The sequence below is a fragment of the Coregonus lavaretus genome (genome assembly GCF_964263955.1).
Source record: "Coregonus lavaretus genome assembly, chromosome: 21".
Lineage (NCBI taxonomy): Eukaryota > Metazoa > Chordata > Actinopteri > Salmoniformes > Salmonidae > Coregonus > Coregonus lavaretus.
In genome coordinates, this window is record NC_140008.1 from 9859800 (window position 1) to 9881951 (window position 22152).

Genomic DNA, 22152 nt, shown 5'->3' on the forward strand with positions numbered 1-22152 from the left:
ATGAAGGCTGGAGTAATTTGTGTTTATCTGTTGGGCTTATGTTATGTTTTGTCATGTTTGCTAGGTGGAAATATTAATTGGCTATACATTGCCTCGTTTTCCAATTACATTTATTTGACAGCTTAGCTGTCGTATTAGGGTAGTAGATGCCCATGCTGTGGAGCTCAAATGATGAGTTGGATATTTGTTTACATAGCCAGCTAACAAGTTGCTTGTTCTGTCCTGTTTCTAGCGATGCAATTAATTTGTTCTCTTTCAGGGGAACAGTTCATCTCGCCAGTGTGTCGTTCTTTTGTGTTCAGTAGGTGACGACGATTGCGGCGGTACACCGCTCCTTCTGCGGTGCGAACGTGATATGAACGTTCAGTGTCAGCTGGTTGGATGACGACTGCTGGCTTCCAGTAGCCATGCTCCTGGATTCTAACTGACTCTCCGTCGTTCAGTGGTGGCAGTGGTCTGGCTGACCTGTCGTAGTATCGCTTTTGCTGTTGTTGTCTCTGTGCACGTTTTGCATGCATTTCCTTGTAGCTTACGACCTCAGGTTGCAGCTGCTGGTTGGTGCTGGAAAGGATTGAGCGAAGTCTGCGGCTCATCAACAGCTGGGCTGGTGATTTGAAGTTGTCAACTGGAGTGTTGCGGTATTCAAGGAGACTGAGGTAGGGGTCTCTCTCGTCTGCTTTTGCTTTGTCAATGAGTGATTTAGCAATCTGCACAGATTTTTCAGCAAGGCCATTACTTTGAGGGTAATGTGGGCTTGTGGTGACGTGTGTGAACTCCCATGCTTTTGTGAAGGATTCAAACTAATTTGATTTGTAACAGGGCCCATTGTCAGATATTAAAAACTCTACAATGCCATGCCTGGCAAAGGCTGCTTTCAGCTTGTGTATCACAGCTGCAGATGTGGTGCTGTGAAGCTTGTCGAGTTCGAAGTATCTGCTGTAGTAGTCCACTGTTATAATGTAGTCCTCGTTGTTCCAGGTGAACAGATCGGTTGCCACGACCTGCCAGGGTCGGTCTGGGATACGATGAGGTAACATTGGCTCTTTGGTGTTTGAGGGGTGTCGTTCAAGACAGGTGGGGCATTTACCAACCATGTCCTCTATTTGTTTGCACATTCCGGGCCAAAACAAAATGTCCCGTGCTCTCTGTTTGCACTTTTCCATGCCTATGTGTCCAGCATGGATCTTTGTCAAAATCTCTTCTCTGAGACTGGTAGGAATGATGATTTTCTCTCCTTTGAAAATGATTCTGTTGATCTGGGATAGTTCGTCACGATGGTTCCAGAACTCTGAGACGCTCTGAGGGCATTTTCTCCTCTCCTCAGGCCATCCTGACTGTATGACTTTCCTCAGCTGTGTGAGTTGTGTGTCTTTTTCTGTTTCTGCTCGGATCTCCTTCAGTTTTGTGTCACTAACTGGTAAGTTGCTGTACACAGTGTGCACCTGCATGTCCATGCTTTCACTGAGGCTGCTGTCCTTGTAGGTAAGAAACTTCCTGGAGAGTGTGTCTGCGACAGGGATGTCTTTGCCTGGACAGTGAGTGATTGTGAAGTCGTATTTTTGTAGTTGAAGGATCATTCTCTGTAGCATTGGCGGGGCTGCGGCTAACGGTTTCCTCATGATTGACTCGAGGGGCTTGTGGTCTGATTCCACAATTACTTGTCGTCCATAGACATACTGATGGAATCGCTTACATCCGAACAGAATGGCGTACAGCTCCTTTTCGATTTGAGCGTAGTTGATTTCACAGTCTGTGAGAGATTTGGAAGCGTAGCCGATGGGTTTTCCTTCTTGCAGTAGCACTGCCCCTAGTCCATACTTTGACGCGTCCACCTGGAGTCTGAGCTCTTTGTTGGGGTCGTAGTAGGCAAGGATTGGTCCTGGTTCTCTCATGATCAAGTCTTTCACTTTCTGGAAAGCGATGTCGTGTTGCTTGTCCCAGAGGAACTCACTGGACTGCTTTAGCAGCTGACGCAGGGGTGCATTAGCATTGTAGAGGCTGGGTGAAAACTTGGCTAAGTAGTTGACCATGCCAAGCACTGTTTCCAGCTCTGCACGGTTCTTTGGTGGCTCCATTTCCTTTATGGCTGAGATCTTCTGCGGATCTGGCTTGATTCCATTCCCTGTGAGAAAATGTCCGAAGTAGCTGACCTCTGTAGCGCCGACTGTGCTCTTCTCGGGGTTGAGCCGGACTCCTCTCTTGCGGGACCTTTGCAGCATCACGCTGAGGTTTCTGTCGTGTTCCTCTTTGGTTCGACCATAGACAAGGATGTCGTCCACAATTGCCAGGACTCCGTCGAGGCCTTCATACACCTTGTCGATCTTTCGCTGAAACTCGTCTTGGGCTGAGATAATCCCAAAAGGCAGGTGACGGAACCTGTAGCGTCCAAACGGTGTGTTGAACGTTGTGAGCTTAGATTACTCTTCTGTGAGCTTGATAGCCCAGTAGCCTGATCTGGCGTCCATGACATTGAAGTAGCGTGCGCCCGCTAGCTTGTGTGTGATGCCATCTAGCGTCGGTAAGGGGTAATGGGGGTGTTTGATAGCCTTGTTCAAGTCTCTTGGGTCGAGACATACTCTGAACTTGCCTGTGCGTGGTTTCTCCACCACGACTAACGCGTTGACCCAATCCGTCGGTTCTGTAACCTTGGTGACGATGTCAGATTGCTCCATGCTCTCCAACTCTTTCTTCAGACGGGCGCGGAGAGCAAGTGGAATCTTTCTCGGTGGGTAGACCACAGGGGTTGCGTCTGGGTCAAGGTGAATGGTACATTCTCCTGGGAATAGTCCTATTCCTGTAAAAACATCAGCAAACTCCTCCATGACATTCTCCATCTCTACTGGTGCTGTCACTGATAAAACTAGCTTGATAAGGTCCATGTCTAAACATGCTTTAAGACCTAGCACTGCAGGTGCTCGAGTGTCAACAACATAAAAGTCCAACATCATGTCCCTTTCCTTGTATTTGCATTTTAAAGTGCATGTGCCTTTTACTGGGAGCTGTTCACCACCATAACCAGTCAGTCTGCGCGTGGTGGGCTGTAGCTCGCACTCAGATGTCAAGCTTCTGTACTTATTCAGAGGAATAATGTTTACTTGTGCACCAGTGTCTAGTTTGAATTTTAGCTCTGTGCCTTGTCTTTCTATCTCAATGTCAGCAAAGGCTTGCTCTGTCTTTGATATCTGACTTTTCTGTGTCACTGAATCAATAAACAGTTCATCAGCATTTGACTCTTTGATTGACATTTAATCTTCACTCACTGTTTGTACTGTTTTTCCACGGTAAGCTCTGCACACTTTTGCAAAGTGATTCCATTTTCCACATTTAGTACACTGTTTGCCTTTAGCTGGGCAATTCCCCTGTTCGCCATGCACTTTGTATCCAAAATATCCACATGTTTTGGGGCGTTTGGAGTCTTTGTCTCTCTGTTTTGGAGTTCTGTCTGTCTCCGTTCTGAAACATGCTCTCTGGGCACCTGAGGTGTGCTTTGATGTCTGCCTGACTGCGTGCACTGCTTGTTCACGTGATGCGCTCGTGCTGCTGCCCGAAATGGTTTTCATCTGAACCTGTGCTAGCTCGTGAGATCTGGCTATGTCGATAGCTTTGTCCAGCGTTAGCTAAGATCCAACATTCAAAAGTTTCTCTCTCACTCGCGGTGAGTGTATTCCAAATACAATACGGTCCCTGACCATCTCATCCTTGTTTGCATAATCACAGTCTTTCACAAGCAGACGCAGCTCAGTGACAAACTGTTCAAACGATTCGCTAGCGTCTTGTACTTTCTCATGGAATTTGTACCTAGCGAAAATTGTATTGGTCTTTGGCACAACATATGCTTCAAAACGATCGTAGCATTTTCAGTACCTTTGATTCAGCTTCGGTAAGTGTCCATGTGTTGTAAATGTCTCTCCCTTTTTCACCGATCCAGAGGAGCAGGTAGCTGCACTTTTCCTCTTCTCCTCTCTCCTTCAGAGTACCCGTGAATATTAGCTCCACATGCTGTTTGAACTTAAGCCATGCATCAGGTAGATTTGTAGACCCCCAATCCATTCGAGGTGAAGGAACTCCAGCAAAATCCATCTTTTAGTCCTTTTACTCTGACAGCATGTCTTGTTTTGTATGCTTTGTACAAAATAATCAAATGCAGGACGACAGGATATTTATAAACGTAGCTCTTTATTAACTAGCTATAACTGGCATGTTCATGTGTCTCCGGCCATGATCATCTTTAGAATGACCTCACCACCTGGGTGGCCTTAACCAATCATAGCACAGTATGATATGACGGTAGAATGCATCCAATTACAATTCAGTATCCTGACACATACGAATATTACACAAGGTAGGCTACTATTTCTACATTTTGTGTCAGGCCTGGTCTGTACTAAATCTTATTGAGAGAGGTTACCTAGATTCTGAAATAGTCTCTGAATAGTTGTTTGCATTTTTACGTTGTTACAGAAGGAAGAATTGTTGTCAATCAAATAGCCTACTTTGTGTGGGTTTTGAAATACTTTCTGAATATTTTCCTCTGGTCACATTTTGGATAATTTGTTTATTTATATGTAAATAATATTTATAAGCATAATATATTATACTTGGTACATTTTAAGTGAGTAATTTAAAGTTACTACAATTGAAATACTCTAGGGTTTATTGTTGTGTTAATCGTTTTTTGATAGTGAGTGTCTTTACACAATGGAAGACAAAATTAGGGTTATTCCTATTGACATGAATGTGGTGTCATATTAAATAAGATGTTGTGCTCTTTAAAACTAAGTTAACTTGTAATTGTCATTTGTTCTTTGTTTTTTAGCTACTGTATGTCTGTTTGTTTGAAATGTGTGAGAAAATGAGCTTTATCTAGAAAATTCTCAGTGATCTACAGCAGCATTCTAGAACTCTATTGGGGTCTAAAGGGTTAATAATCGTTTCTTTTTTTTAACGCTGAAAATCCGGTGTTTCTATGTCAAAGGGTTTTGTTATATTTCAGTCTTCTGTGATGTATATAATTAAGTGGTTACCAACATATTCAATGGGTTACCAACATATTCAAATAATGATTGACATATTTTCATGAAAAATTATTTTTGTGAATTTATTCATACTATTTCATCCTTCCAGAAGATATAGTTCCGACACAAATCTAAGGTTGCTACCCAAGCCGGCTGTTCGTTTTCTATTGACATTTCTTTGTATATATCCATAAAAATGATGCCAGCTTATTCATGATTTCCATTGGCTGAAAAAAGCTGCCTGCCTGTCTGTCTCATCCCGTCTCCCGACACGTTCATTACTATGGGACAGCTGGAGATCGAATTTCAATATTGAAACAATGTTGGAGAGACAGACACAAGGTTTAAACAAATCTCCGCTGTTGAAAATCAAATGCTAGCCTAAAAGAAATGGGAGATAATTTCTAGATGCTTTTTATAGTGGAGAGTTTATAAATTGCCTGGCTGGGCTGATGAGACAGTGGATTGCGCAGTAAGATGGAACAGAGTAAATAGGCATTTCAACGTCATAGCTTTAGCCGGTGGTAACTTGTGGAATAGACACCAGCTGGAATGCGGTTTTAGACCCACCCGTTGTATAAAGTGTAATATTGGGATGCAAACTCAAAATGGAATACATTTCAACTCTTTAGCTGACATGGTTCAAGTGTCTTATTTTTTCTGTGTGAGGTGTATACTTCAAAGTAGATTTGCTTAAGACCCCCAAGAAACACTCTGTGTGACCCTGATTTAGCCCACTGCAGTAAAAGGTTAATGAGTCTGACTGGGGAAGAGAGAGTGTTTGTTTTAGATGTTGGGAATGGGGGATATAAACTGCTGCTCTCAGGGCTATTTCATTAACATCAATATACTGCTGCCTGATTCTGCTACTGGTTCCTCCTCCAAGTCATCAAACTGCATTAGAACTAATAGGATTTAGCTGATTTACTGGGCCACTTAAAGAGAGCTAATGTTGCAGATTTTCCTCATCATGTAAAATGCTGAGAGGTTGAAGAGAAACCGATCTCTTCAGATCTGTGTTGCTCAGTCTAGGGGGGAGGGATATGTATGAATCAGGAGTTTATGGAGTGATGCTGGCTCAGTCATCTATCCCCACTGCCCTGTCTGTGGTCCCACAAGCCTTATTGAGTAGAAACTTTACTTAATCTTAGTGAATAAAAATGTCACTATTGTTCCTCTAGCAAAAGACATACACTGGAGAGAGAGCGAGAGAGATAATACTTACTATCACTCAAGACACCAGATAAGACAGGAGAATTACACCAGATTGGACAGACTGACCCTAGCCTCCCGGCACATAGACTATTGCAACATAGATACTGGAGACTGAGACAGGCGGATTGGGGGACACTGTGGCCGCGTCCGATGATACCCCCGGACAGGGCCAACCAGGCAGGATATCACCTCACCCACTTTGCCAAAGCACAGCCCCCACACCACTAGAGGGATATCAACAGACCACCAACTTACTACCCTGAGACAATTCTGAGTATAGCCCACGAAGATCTCCCCCACCTCACAAGCCAGAGGGGGTGCAAAAGTGGACAGGAAGATCACGTCAGTGACTCAACCCACTCAAGTCGAGTATAGCGGGAAAAAGCCTGGCACGACGTGACGCACCCCTCCTAGGGACAGCATGGGAGAGCACTTGAAAGCCAGTGACTCAGCCCCCATAATAGGGTCAGAGGCAGAGAATTCCAGTGGAGAGAGGGGAGCCGGCCAGGCAGAGACAGCAAGGGTGGTTCGTCACTCCAGTGCCTTGCCGTTCACCTTCACACCCCTGGGCCAGACTACACTCAATCATAGGACCTGCTGAAGAGATGAGACCGAGTCTGCATCTCTCACATGGATAGGCAGACCATTCCATAAAAATTGAGTTCTATAGGAGAAAGCCCTGCCTCCAGCTGTTTGCTTAGAAATTCTAGGAACAATAAGGAGGTCTGCGTCTTGTGACTGTACCGTACGTGTAGGTATGTACGGCAGGACCAAATCGGAGAGATAGGTAGGTGCAAGGTTAGCAGTAAAACCTTGAAATCAGCCCTAGCCTTAACATGAAGCCAGTGTAGAGAGGCTAGCACTGGAGTAATATTATATTTTTGGGGGGTTCTAGTCAAGATTCTAGCAGCCATATTTAGCACTAAGTTTATTTAGTGCTTAATCTGGGTAGCCGGAGAGTAGAGCATGGCAGTAGTCTAATCTAGAAGTGACAAAGCATGGATTAGCTTTTCTGCATAATTTTTGGACAAAAATGTTCTGCTTTTTGCAATGCTACGAAGATGGAAAAAAGCTGCCCTTTAAATATTTTTGATATGTTCATCAAAAGAGATCAGGGTCCACAGTAACGCTGATTTCCTCCACAGCTTTATTTGAGACGACTGTGCAACCATCAAGATTAATTGTCAGATCAAACAGCAGATCTCTTTGTTTCTTGGGACCTAGAACTAGCATCTCTGTTTTGTCCGAGTTTAAAAGTAAAACATTTGCCACCATCCACTTCCTTATGTCTGAAACACAGGCTTCCATGGTAGGCAATTTTGGGGCTTCACCATGTTTCATCGAAATGTACAGCTGTTGTCTGCATAGCAGTGAAAGTTGAAATTGTGTTTCCAAATGACATCACCAAGAGGTAGAATATATAGTGAAAACAATAGTGGCCCTAAAACAGAACCTTGAGGAACACTGAAACTTACCATTGATTTGTCAGAGGACAAACCATCCACAGAGATTAACTGATATCTAAACCAGGCAAGAACTTGTCCATGTAGACCAATTAGGGTTTCTAATCTCGCCAAAAGAATGTGATCAATGGTGTCAAAAGCGACGCTAAGGTCTAGGAGCACGAGGACAGATGCAGAGCCAATGGTCTGATGCCATTAAAGGTAATTTACCACCTTCATGAGTGCAGTCTCAGCATTTCGCATACATTATTTGTCTTCAAGAAAGCAGTGAGTTGCTGCGCAACAGCTTTTTCAAAATTTTTGGAGAGGAATGGGAGATTCAATATATGCCGATTTAGTTTTTAGAATATTCCGGGTCAACGTTTGGCTTTTTCAGGAGAGGCTTAATTACTGCCACTTTTAGTGAGTTTTTTTACACATCCAGAGGATAGGGAGCCGTTTATTATGTTTAAGAAAGGAGGGCCAAGCACAGGAAGTAGCTCTTTCAGTAGTTTAGTTGGAGTAGGGTCCAGTAGGCAGTTGGAAGGTTTAGAGGCCTTGACTATTTTCGTAAATGTGTCGAGAGATACAGGATTTAAAAAACTTGAGTGTCTCCATTGATCCTAGGTCCTGGCAGTTCTGTGCAGACTCAGAACAACTGCATTTTGGAGAAATACACAGATTTTTTATTTATTTCACCTTTATTGTCACGATCGTTTACTGATGAGACGGACCAAGGCGCAGCGTGATAAGCGTACATTTTATTACGTACTTAACACGACACAAAACAACAAACAAACGATACGTGAAGTCCTAGGTTACACAAAATAAACCTTTACGGAACAAGATCCGACACCGACTAGTGCCAAACAGGCTGCCTAAGTATGGTCCCCAATCAGAGACAACGAGTTACAGCTGCCTCTGATTGGGAACCACCCTGGCCAACATAGATCCACACGATCTAGAAAACACAACATAGAAAATACAACATAGAAACTCCACACCCTGGCTCAACATTTAAGAGTCCCCAGAGCCAGGGCGTGACATTTATTTAACCAGGTAAGCCAGTTGAGAACAAGTTCTCATTTACAACTGCGACCTGGCCAAGATAAAGCAAAGCAGTGCGATAAAAACAACAACACAGAGTTACATATGGGGTAAACAAAACATAAAGTCAAAAATACAACAGAAAATATATATACAGTGTGTGCGAATGTAGTAAGTTATGGAGGTAAGGTAATAAATAGGCCATAGTGCAAAATAGTTACAATTTCATATAATACTGGAATGATAGATGTACAAAAGATAATGTGCAAATAGAGATACTGGGGTGCAAATTAGCAAAATAAATAACAATATGGGGATGAGGTAGTTGGGTGGGCTAATTTCAGAAAGGCTGTGTACAGGTGCAGTGATCGGTAAGCTGCTCTGACAACTGATGCTTAAAGTTAGTGATGGAGATAAGAGTCTCCAGCTTCAGAGATTTTTGCAGTTCGTTCCAGTCATTGGCAGCAGAGAACTGGAAGGAATGGCGGCCAAAGGAGGTGTTGGCTTTGACCAGTGAGATATACCTGCTGGAGCGCAGACTACGGGTGGGTGTTGCTATGGTGACCAGTGAGCTAAGATAAGACGGGGATTTGCCTAGCAGTGATTTATAGATGACCTGGAGCCAGTGGGTTTGGCGACGAATATGTAGTGAGGGCCAGCCAACAAGAGCGTACAGGTCACAATGGTGGGTAGTATATGGGGCTTTGGTGACAAAACGGATGGCACTGTGATAGACTACATCCAATTTGCTGAGTAGGGTGTTGGAGGCTATTTTGTAAATGACATCGCCGAAGTCAAGGATCGGTAGGATAGTCAGTTTTACGAGGGCATGTTTGGCAGCATGAGTGAAGGAGGCTTTGTTGCGAAATAGGAAGCCGATTCTAGATCTAACTTTTGATTGGAGATGCTTAATGTGAGTCTGGAAGGAGAGTTTACAGTCTAACCAGACACCTAGGTATTTGTAGTTGTCCACAGACTCTAGGTCAGACCCGCCGAGAGTAGTGATTCTAGTCGGGTGGGTGGTGCAAGCAGCGTTCGGTTGAAGAGCATGCATTTAGGTTTACTAGTGTTTAAGAGCAGTTGGAGGCTACGGAAGGAGTGTTGTATGGCATTGAAGCTCGTTTGGAGGTTTGTTAACACAGTGTCCAATGAAGGGCCAGATGTATACAAAATGGTGTCGTCCGCATAGAGGTGGATCCGAGCATCACCAGTAGCAAGAGCGACATCATTGATATACACCGAGAATAGAGTCGGCCCGAGAATTTAACCCTGTGGCACGCCCATAGAGACGGCCAGAGGTCCAGACAACATATTTGAAGAGGAGTCCGTAATTTGCTTTCTAATGATCATTATCTTTTTGTCAAAGAAGTTCATGAATTCATCACTGCTGAAGTGAAGGCCATCCTCACTTGGGGAATGCTGCTTTTCAGTTAACTTTGTGACAGTATCAAAATACATTTTTGATTGTTCTTATTCTCCTCAATCAAGTTGGAAAAGTAGCCTGATCGAGCAGTAGTGAGGGCTATTCGATATTGCACGGTAGCTAGTCAGAAGAGTTCCAATTTGGTTGAGCGCCATTTGCGTTCCAATTTTCTGGAAGCTTGCTTCAGTGCTCGGGTATTTTCTGTATACCAGGGAGCTAGTTTCTTGTGACATGTTTTTGTTTTTAAAGGTGCATCTAGGGTATTACGCAAGGTAACGTTTAGATCCTCAGTTAGGTGACAACAGATTTTTGTGATCCGACATCCTTGGGTAGGTGGAGGGAGTCTAGGAATCTTTGGGTTGTCCGAGAAGTTATAGCACGGCTTTTGATAATCCTTTGTTGGGGTCTGAGCAGATTATTTGTTGCGATTGCAAACATAATAAAATGGTGGTATGATAGTCCAGGATGATGAGGAAAAACAATTAGATCCACAATATTTATTCCATGGGACAAAACTAGATCCAGGGTATGATTATGGCAATGCGTAGATCCTGAGACATGTTGAACAAAACCCATTGAGTCGATGATGGCTCCGAAAGCCTTTTGGAGTGGGTCTATGGACTTCTCCATGTGAATATTGAAGTCACCAAAAATTTGAATATTATCTGCCATGACTACGAGGTCTGATAGGAATTCAGGGAACTCAGTGAGGAACGCTGTATACGGCCCAGGAGGCCTGTAAACAGTAGCTATAAAAAGCGCAAAATATGCTTCTGTAGTCATTTGTTTTTCTTACATTTAAATTTGCTGTCGTAAATGTTAGCCTTTGTGGGATGGATATGGTCACTATTGTAACCAGGAGGAGCGGCTTCATTTAACACAGTAAATTCATCAGGCTTGAGGCTTGTTTCAGTCAGGCCAATCACACCAAGTTTATGATCTGTGATTAGTTCATTGACTATGGCTGCCTTGGAAGTGAGGGATCTAACATTTAGTAGTCCTATTTTGAGATGTGAGGTATTATCACAATCTCTTTCAATAATGACAGGAATGGAGGAGGTCTTTATTCCAGTGAGATTGCTTAGGTGAACACCGCCATGTTTAGTTTTGCCCCACCTAGATTGAGGCACAGACACAATGGGGAAAACTGAGCCGACTACACACTCCACTACATTTACATCATTTAACAGACGCTCTTATCCAGAGCAACTAGGGTTAAGTGCTTTGTTCAAGGGCACATTAACAGATTTTTCACCTAGATGGCTTGGGGATTCATACCAGCACCCTATCTCATTGTGGAGCTAGAGGAGTTAGAGCCCTGTCTATGTTGATAGATAAGATGAGAGCACCCCTCCAGCTAGGATGGAGTCTGTCACTCCTCAGCAGGCCAGGCTTGGTACTGTTTGTGGGGGAGTCCCAGAAAGAGGGCCAGTTATCTAAAAATGATATAATTTGGGAGGGGCAAAAAACAGTTTTCAACAAGCGATTGAGTTGTGCGAGCCTGCTGTAGAGCTCATCACTCCCCTAACTGGGCGGGGGCCAGAGACAATTACTCTATGCCAACACATCTTTCTATCTAAGTTACACGCTGAAGTTATGTTGCGCTTGGTGAACTCTGACTGTTTCATCCTAACATCGTTGGTGCCTACGTGGATAACAATATCTATCCTTATACCATCTACACTCGCCAGTTTTAGCCTCAGCCAGCACCATTTTCAGATTAGCCTTTACATCATTAGCCCTGCCCCCTGGTAAACAATGTATGATCGCTGGATGATTATTTTTAAGTCTAATATTGCGGATATTGGAGTCGCCAATGACTACGGTTTTCAATTTGTCCGAGCTAATGGTGGAAGGCTTCGGCGGCTCAGACCCCGTAACAGGTGGAGGAGAGACCTGAGAAGGCTCTTACTTAGTGGGGAAAACCGGTTGAATGTTTCTATCGGCTGAATGAGCGACACTGGTTGAGCATGTCGACAGCATTTCTTTCCAGAAAATTGTCCGGCTGCGGGGACTTTGCAGGGGGATTAACACTACTACCTGTATTTACTGGTGGCACAGACGCTGTATCATCCTTTCCTACATTTAAATTGCCCTTGCCTAACGATTATGTCTGAAGCCGAGCTTGCAACTCAGCTATCCCCACCATTAGGCGATAGTTCTCCTGTATATTATGCGTACAGCGACTGCAATGAAAAGGCATAATGTTACTTCGCTTTTTTGGCCGAAGGAGGTCCTGCAGATCCATGTCCAGATAAAGCGTCTGGGGTGAAAAAGTATAATTAAAAAAGTAATGTGAGGACAAAACTAAGACGTTGGTAAACTTCAATACAGAGTTTGATTAAATTGTTATTAAGAGTAAAAAGCCCAAAAGTTTGTCAGGTATCCAAGTAGCGACAAACGGCACAGCAGTACGGAGACAACGCGGAAGTGCGTTGCGTGTGTGTGTTATGTGTGTGCATATGTAGTGAATGTGTGTGGGTTTTGTGTGGGAGTGTCAATGTAGTGTGTGTGAGTGAATGTGTATATGTTGAGTATATATAGTCTAGTGAATGTGCATAGGGTCAGTGCAAGATGGAGTCAGTTTAGATAGTTCAGGTACTATTAATTGACTATTTAACAGTCTGGCTATTTACCAGTCTTGTGGCTTGAGGGTAGAAGATGTCTTGGAGCCTGTCTGTCCAAGAGCCGATGCTCCTGTACCGTTTGCCGGACGGTAGCAGAGTGAACAGTCTATGGCTTGGGTGGCTGGTGTCTTTAGGAATTTTTTGGGCCTTCCTCTGACACCACCTGATATAGAGGTCCTGGATGGCAGGGAACTTGGTCCCAGTGATGTACTGGGCTGTCCGCACCACCCTCTGACATACCAAGCGGTGATGCAGCCAGTCAAGATGTTCTCGATGGTGCAGCTGTAGAATTATTTGAGGATCTGAGGGCCCATGCCAAATCTTTTCAGCCTCCTGAGGGGGAAGAGGCACTGCCGAGCCCTGTGTGTGTGTGGACCATGTTAATTCCTTATTGATGTGTGACCTCCTCCTTGCAGGCTGACTCATCGCCGTCGGCGATCAGGCCTACCACCGTTGTGTCGTCAGCAAACTTGATGATGGTGTTGGAGTCGTACGTGGCCACCACTCGTGGGTGAACAGGGAGTACAGGAGGGGACTAAGCACACACCCCTGAGGGGCCCCTGACCAGCCTTTCAAAGCACTTCATAATTACAGATGTGAGTGTTACAGGGCAATAGTCATTTAGGCAGGTTACGTTGGCGCTCTTGGGAACAGGGATAAAGGTGGTCAGCTTGAAACATGTTGGGATTACAGACTGGGACAAGGGGAGATTGAAAATGACTGTGAAGACACTTGCCAACTGGTCTGCACATGAAGATGAAAGAAATAAGGGAGATGAAAGAGAGAGGGGAGATGAAAGAGAGAGGGGAGATGAAAGAGAGAGGGGAGATGAAAGAGAGAGGGGAGATGAGAGAGGGGAGATGAAAGAAATAAGGGAGATGAAAGCGAGAAGGGAGATGAAAGAGAGAGGGGAGATGAAAGAGAGAGGGGAGATGAAAGAGAGAGGGGAGATGAAAGAGAGAGGGGAGATGAAAGAAATAAGGGAGATGAAAGAGAGAGGGGAGATGAAAAAGAGAGGGGAGATGAAAGAGAGAGGGGAGATGAAAGAGAGAGGGGAGATGAAAGAGAGAAGGGAGATGAAAGAGAGAGGGGAGATGAAAGCGAGAGGGGAGATGAAAGAGAGAGGGGAGATGAAAGAGAGAGGGGAGATGAAAGAGAGAGGGGAGATGAAAAAGAGAGGGGAGATGAAAGAGAGAGGGGAGATGAAAGAGAGAAGGGAGATGAAAGAAAGAAGGGAGATGAAAGAGAGAAGGGAGATGAAAGAGAGAAGGGAGATGAAAGAGAGAAGGGAGATGAAAGAGAGATAATGATACAGGTGGTAGAGAGTAGTAAAGAAAGATGGAGTTAGACAGAGATTAAGAGATGGGGCCAGAAACAGATACCACAAGGGAGAGGTGAAATTAAAAGACATTAAGAGCCCTGGTATTAATGTGTAAGTATTGTAACTGCATTGAGTTTGTACTCAGGCCAAGGTCTTGGCTTTGTGACTGCCCACCTGGACACCAATGTCTTGGCTTTGTGACTGGCGACCTGGCCACCAAGGTCTTGGCTTTGTGACTGGCGACCTGGCCACCAAGGTCTTGGCTTTGTGACTGCCCACCTGGACACCAAGGTCTTGGCTTTGTGACTGCCCACCTGGACACCAAGGTATTGGCTTTGTGACTGCCCACCTGGACACCAATGTCTTGGCTTTGTGACTGCCCACCTGGACAACAAGGTCTTGGCTTTGTGACTGCCCACCTGGACACCAAGGTCTTGGCTTTGTGACTGCCCACCTGGACACCAATGTCTTGGCTTTGTGACTGCCCACCTGGACAACAAGGTCTTGGCTTTGTGACTGCCCATCTGGACACCAAGGTCTTGGCTTTGTGACTGCCCACCTGAACAACAAGGTCTTGGCTTTGTGACTGCCCACCTGGACACCAAGGTCTTGGCTTTGTGACTGCCCACCTGGACACCTGCCCATGCATGGTCAGACTACTCTGTCTCTTCATGAAGATCAGATTCCTTGTGTTGCAGTGTGCCCCTGGCTATCAGTACTTTTAAAAAACAAGAAGATGGTGCGGTCTGGTTTGCTTAATATAAGGAATTTGAAATTATTTATTACATTTACATTTACGTCATTTAGCAGACGCTCTTATCCAGAGCGACTTACAAATTGGTGCATTCACCTTATAGCCAGTGGGATAACCACTTTACAATTTTTTGGGGTGGGGTAAGGGGGGGGTAGAAGGATTACTTTATCCTATCCCAGGTATTCCTTAAAGAGGTGGGGTTTCAAATGTCTCCGGAAGGTGGTGAGTGACTCCGCTGTCCTGGCGTCGTGAGGGAGCATGTTCCACCATTGGGGTGCCAGAGCAGCGAACAGTTTTGACTGGGCTGAGCGGGAACTGTGCTTCCGCAGAGGTAGGGGAGCCAGCAGGTCAGAGGTGGATGAACGCAATGCCCTCATTTGGGTGTAGGGACTGATCAGAGCCTGAAGGTACGGAGGTGCCGTTCCCCCTCACAGCTCAGTAGGCAAGCACCATGGTCTTGTAGCAGATGCGAGCTTCAACTGGAAGCCAGTGGAGTGTGCGGAGGAGCGGGGTGACGTGAGAGAACTTGGGAAGGTTGAACACCAGACGGGCTGCGGCATTCTGGATGAGTTGTAGGGGTTTAATGGCACAGGCAGGGAGCCCAGCCAACAGCAAGTTGCAGTAATCCAGACGGGAGATGACAAGTGCCTGGATTAGGACCTGTGCCGCTTCCTGTGTAAGGCAGGGTCATACTCTTCGAATGTTGTAGAGCATGAACCTACAGGATCGGGTCACCGCCTTGATGTTAGCTGAGAACGACAGGGTGTTGTCCAGGGTCACGCCAAGGCTCTTCGCACTCTGGGAGGAGGACACAACAGAGTTGTCAACCGTGATGGCGAGATCATGGAACGGGCAGTCCTTCCCCGGGAGGAAGAGCAGCTCCGTCTTGCCAAGGTTCAGCTTGAGGTGGTGATCCGTCATCCACACTGATATGTCTGCCAGACATGCAGAGATGCGATTCGCCACCTGGTTATCAGAAGGGGGAAAGGAGAAGATTAGTTGTGTGTCGTCTGCGTAGCAATGATAGGAGAGGCTATGTGAGGATAAGACAGAGCCAAGTGACTTGGTTTATAGCGAGAATAGGAGAGGGCCTAGAACTGAGCCCTGGGGGACACCAGTGGTGAGAGCACGTGGTGTGGAGACAGCTTCTCGCCACGCCACTTGGTAGGAGCGACCGGTCAGGTAGGACGCAATCCAAGAGTGAGCGCGCCGAAGATGCCCAGCTCGGAGAGGGTGGAGAGGAGGATCTGATGGTTCACAGTATCAAAGGCAGCAGCTGGAGGGGAGGACCGAGCCGGCCGGGAGGATAGGGGACATAGAGAGTCAAAGGATGCAGAAAGGGAGGAGAGGAGGGTTGAGGAAGCAGAATCAGGAGATTGGAGGGAGAAGGATTGAGCAGAGGGAAGAGATGATAGGATGGAAGAGGAGAGAGTAGCGGGAGAGAGAGAGCGAAGGTTGCGATGGCGCATTACCATCTGAGTAGGGGCAGAGTGAGTAGTGTTGGAGGAGGGCGAGAGAGAAAAGGATACAAAGTAGCGGTTGGAGACATGGAGGGGAGTTGCAGTGAGATTAGTAGAAGAACAGCATCTAGTAAAGATGAGGTCAAACGTATTGCCTGCCTTGTGAGTAGGGGGGGGTGGTGAGAGGGTGAGGTCAAAAGAGGAGAGGAGTGGAAAGAAGGAGGCAGAGAGAAATGAGTCAAAGGTAGACGTAGGGAGGTTGAAGTCCCCCAGAACTGTGAGGGGTGAGCCATCCTCAGGAAAGGAACTTATCAAGGCGTCAAGCTCATTGATGAACTCTCCAAGGGAACCTGGAGGGTGATAAATGACAAGGATGTTAAGCTTAAATGGGCTAGTGACTGTGACAGCATGGAATTCAAATGAGGAGATTGACAGATGGGTCAGGGGAAAAATAGAGAATGTCCACTTGGGAGAGATGAGGATTCCTGTGCCACCACCTCGCTGACCAGATGCTCTCGGGGTATGCGAGAACACATGGTCAGACGAGGAGAGAGCAGTAGGAGTAGCAGTGTTTTCAGTGGTAATCCATGTTTCCGTCAGCGCCAAGAAGTCGAGGGACTGGAGGGTAGCATAGGCTGAGATGAACTCTGCCTTGTTGGCAGCAGAACGGCAGTTCCAGAGGCTGCCTGAGACCTGGAACTCAACGTGGGTGGTGCGTGCAGGGACCACCAGGTTAGAGAGGCAGCAGCCACGCGGTGTGAGGCGTTTGTATAGCCTGTGCGGAGAGGAGAGAACAGGGATAGACAGAGGCATAGTTGACAGGCTACAGAAAATGGCTACAATAATGCAAAGGAGATTGGAATGAAATTAACTAAACATCTGGGAAAGGAGAGAGCGGGGCCTCCCTCACCACAACACCCAAATATAACTCTCCCAACTTCCACCTCAGAAACTATAATTGTTGTAAACTACAGCGGTTCAATGTTTTCTAGGAATAGACTAACTTAGTTTATTCAGCTAGCTAACTTGGTACAGTATTCTTCCGTGAAAATCGTCCAGGGCACCTAGTCATAAGACGCCACAGCCAGCTAGCATGCCGGACTCCAACAACACGGTTTAGCACCAATACTCGGCCACAACAAACCACCAGTGTGTCAACACGCCAAGCAGATCATTCGTGTCCGTGTCTAACGTTGTGGGTTAGTCCCGACAGCTTGAGCGAGTCCGTCGTCAACTTATTCAGCCAGTTAGTTAGCTAGAATAGTTCTACTTTTTTATACTCATTTATACTTTTACTTTTACTTTCCATACTTAAGTATATTTAAAACCAAATACTTTTAGACTTTTACTGAAGTAGTATTTTACTGGGTCAATTTTACTTTTTACATTTTCTATTAAGGTATCTTTACTTTTACTCAAGTATGACAATTGGGTACTTTTTCCACCACTGTTTAATGGGATGTTTAGAGTGGAACGTTACTGTGGTGGCCGGGGATCAGGGGTTGGCTAATGTCCTGACATCCTGTGGATAGTTTGACTTTGAACTGTTGGGTCAGATGTTCATCATCATCATCATCGTTGTTGGTGTTTTTGTCATCTTCCTCATCATCCTCATCTTAATATGTGTAATCTTCATCTTCATCAGTAGCATAATTGTTGTTGTCATCATCAAAGTCACTGTCATTTACAGTAGCACAGCATATGCAGAACCTTTCTCAAACCTCCATTACTCCCATTAAATCAAACCAGTAGCTAAGTATCTGTCGTTGTGGTCTTATTAATTGTTTAGACAGTTGCTTCCCTTAACTGGCACTAACAAGTGATGTTTATGATAATCCATAGACTAGTCTCTTACAAGGATTCTGTCAGGAGTGTGTTCGGTTTGACCTCAGCACTTTTGCCTACTGTCATCACCCTCTTTACATAGATGCCATGCCACATATCTTACCTCGCCCTCACCCTCGCCGCGTGGAGTAATCCCTGTGTACTCCCGTGGAGGGGTCCCCTGGTGTCCTCAGTAGGACACAGCACATTCTCAGAGAGGTTGGGATGATTTAGAGGGATATAGATCTGAGTTGAGTCTCTAGTAATCTCTCGTAGAAGGATTACCAGTGACTGGGTCTATCTTCTGTCGGCTGTTGAGATTTTTGATGTGACTTTTTTTCAAAATCTTACTTCTACAGTTTTCTTTAGTGGAAGCTAGTTTAACATTGACTGGCATACAGTAATGTGTAGATGCAACATCTGGAGTAAGTTGCAGTACTGTGTCAGTTGGCCTAACATGTGATAGTAAGTTGCAGTACCGTGTCAGTTGGCATAACATGTGATAGTTGCCTTGCCGTCTGTGTTTTTTGTCCTGCAGCCACAAAGACCTTGATCCTCATAGCTCATTCTAGTCTTAACACCTACTCAATGCACTACCTCACATTGAGAAAGGGGGGCTATGAGTGTGTGCAAGTGTGTATGTGTGTTTCGTAGAGAATGGGCAGTGCCATTGAGGGCTTCCACCACGCTTCCACCATTTTAAAGTGGTCAAAGTAGTCAACTGGGCGGGAATTCCTATGGGTTGTAGCCTCAATATGGGTTGTAGCCTCAATATGGGTTGTAGCCTCAATATGGGTTGTAGCCTCAATATGGGTTGTAGCCTCAATATGGGTTGTAGCCTATAAAGATGAGTCCTCTAACTATCTCCATGGTGTGTGTGTGTGTGTGCTTGTTTGTGTGTGCTTGTTTGTTTGTGTGTGTGTGTGTCATACTGTCGGATTCTTACATGTCAGTCTTCTGGAGTGTTTGGTGACAGCTGTGTTCCCTGGCTGTGTCCCCTCGAGAGGCGGCCATTTTAAATCCCTGGTGGTGTGAAAACACAGAGTGTAGAAGATGCCCTTAGAGTCAGATGATTTCCTATCCTCCTAATGGTTAAGGTTAGGAATTAAGGCTGGGTAATCTGATACTGGATCTGCAGCTCTCACTTCTCTGGCTGTGAACTCACTTCATCAGAAACACTGACCCAGGGACATGTCAACTGGTCAAGGCTAAAAATAAAACAGCAGTGTCTACTGGCCTGGGGAAGTTCAAACTGAGCATAGGATGGCTACCCAAACAGCTTTCTACTGGCCTTGGGAAGTTCGAACTGAGCCAGGAATACTCAAACAGCTGTCACAGTGAAAGGGAGACTAGGGGCAACAGAGGTTGGGTCAAAGATTAAATAGTTTTATAAAATGGGCATTTAGTACTTCTGTAACTACAAGAGTTCATAATTAGAGAAATATCATCATTAATAATATTCTACCTTCTGACATTGAAATGACCTCTGTGTTTTTTCTCCTCCATTTCTTTTGCCAACAGTTTGCCCAGCCTGGACTCAGAGGGAGATGACAGGTATGTGAATGTGTTGAATCACAGGAACATCTCCATAGATCTAGGTGTAATCCAGGTCGGCGCAATACAATCAGGAGTCACTGATATAAACAGCACATCAACATCAGAGTTACATTTAGGAGACGTTTCCCGGTAGGCCATACACTGTGTTTATTTCTCTGGCAACACTCTCTCTCTCTCTCTCCCACTCACACACACACATAGCAGGGTACATTTGAATATGCGATGCGTCACTCTCACAGCAGCTCAACTTTCCATCCATCAATGATATCACTCACAGCATGACCCCCCCCCCCCCCCCCCCCCCCACACACACACAGAAAGGACACACATGGCTGGTGTCCCTGTCCTGTCATTGGGTAATCCCTCTATCTCTGTCCTGCTCCGCTAGTTTCCCTAATAAAACACTTAACTCTGTACTATGCTAAGCTGTGTGTGTCTGTGTGTGTGTGTGTGTGTGTGTGTGTGTGTGTGTGTGTGTGTGTGTGTGTGTGTGTGTGTGTGTGTGTGTGTGTGTGTGTGTGTGTGTGTGTGTGTGCGCACACGTAATTATGTGCATCCACGCGTGTTTGTGTGTGTGTGGTATGTGCGCTCCTGCATTTGCGCGAGCGTGCTTGTGTGTGTACCTGCTGACAGAATCCTGGAAACACCAGTAGTCCCTCAGCAGGCCAGGCCTACCAGAGTAATAAATAAAAACATGTTTTTCACCCAGACAGAAAAACAGAAATTAAAACGCTGCACATTGCTGCTCATGCTCCCAGGTGATATTTATTTATAACAATGTTTCGACCCTTAGGTCTTCATCAGGCATCCATATCCCAGGTGGGGTGGAAGGTCCTATATATAGGGGCAGTACTCAGTGACATCACTTCCTAGGAGGTAAAAATATATAACATTAGGTTCACAATATCAACATTCAATGTATAAAAATACAGTGTATTCAAAAAGTATTCAGACCCCTTGACTTTTTCCACATTTTGTTACGTTAGAGCCTTATTCTAAAATTGCTTAAATGTATTTTTTTCCTCAATCTACAAACAGTACCCCATAATGACAAAGCAAAAACAGGTTTTTAGAAATTTTTGCAAATGTATTAAAAATATAAAACAGAAATATCTTATTTCCATGAGTATTGAGACCCTTTGCTATAAGACTCGAAATTGAGCTCAGGTGCATCCTGTTTCCATTGATCATCCTTGAGATGTTTCTACAACTTGATTGGAGTCCACCTGTGGTAAATTCAATTGATTGGACATGATTTGGAAAGGCACACACATCTATATAAGGTCCCACAGTTGACAGTGCATGTCAGAGCAAAAACCAAGCCATGAGGTCAAAGGAACTGTCCGTAGAGCTCTGAGACAGGCACAGATCTGGGAGAGGGTACCAAAAAATGTCTGCAGCAAGGTCCTCAAGAACACAGTGGCCTCCATCTTTCTTAAATGGAAGAAGTTTGGAACCACCAAGACTCTTGCTAGAGCTGGCCGCCTGGCCAAACTGAGCAATCGGGGGAGAAGAGCCTTGGTCAGAGAGGTGACGAAGAACCCAATGGTCACTCTGACAGTGGTCCAGAGTTCCTCTGTGAAGATGGGAGAACCTTCCAGAAGGACAACCATCTATGCAGCATTCCACCAATCAGGCCTTTATGGTAGAGTGGCCAGACGGAAGCCACTCCTCAGTAAAAGGCACATGACAGCTCAACCTGACAGAGCTTAAGAGGATCTGCAGAGAAGAATGGGAGAAACTCCCCTAATACAGGTGTGCCAAGCTTGTAGCGTCATACCCAAGAAGACTCGAGGCTGAAATCGCTGCCAAAGGTGCTTCAACAAAGTCCTGAGTAAAGCGTCTGAATACTTATGTAAATGTGATATTTCTGTTTTTTATTTTTAATACATTTGCAAAAAATTCTAAAAACCAGTTTTTGCTTTGTCATTATGGGGTATAGATTAATGAGGATGATGATTATTTTTTGTATCAATTTTAGAATAAGGCTGTAACGTAACAAAATGTGGAAAAAGTCAAGGGGTCTGAATACTTTCCGAATGCACTGTATATGACCATACACAAGGAATGTGATCAATATTTACAGTAATATATATAAATATACACAATATTCAATTAGGATAAAAAACAATAGTTTGGACATTTCGGAGCTATAAAAATGGTTTTAAGTCATACTCCTCGTTAAGGGCAAGAGGAGACAGTGTATTGAGCATGTGGAGCCAGAAAGATTCACTTTGAAGAAGTTTCCTCTCAATGTCCCCTCCCCGGCGTGACATCTTGACCATTTCTATTCCAAATGAACAGCAACCAGGTCTCACCTGTTTTGTCTCACCTGTCCGTATATTGCTGCAGTGCTCACTGATCCGGGTCTTAAGGCTTCTATGGGTTTTCCCTAAATAAGACAGACCACAGCGACATTTCAACATGTAAACAACATTGGTGGACATGCAGGTAATCAGGCCTTTGA

The 22152-nt window shown here is 45.0% G+C and overlaps 1 protein-coding gene across 1 annotated transcript in view; it reads left to right on the forward strand.

Annotated features, from left to right (window-relative positions):
• The window catches only part of LOC311149272 (ATP-binding cassette sub-family C member 8-like), a gene marked incomplete at both ends in the record, with an annotated part of 153072 nt that overhangs the window by 76732 nt on the left and 54188 nt on the right, over nucleotides 1–22152 (forward strand). Inside the window, one exon of the mRNA XM_084186396.1 lies at nucleotides 19650–19682. Coding sequence (XP_084042522.1) covers nucleotides 19650–19682 — 33 coding nt within the window. The remainder of the gene's footprint in view (nucleotides 1–19649; nucleotides 19683–22152) is intronic.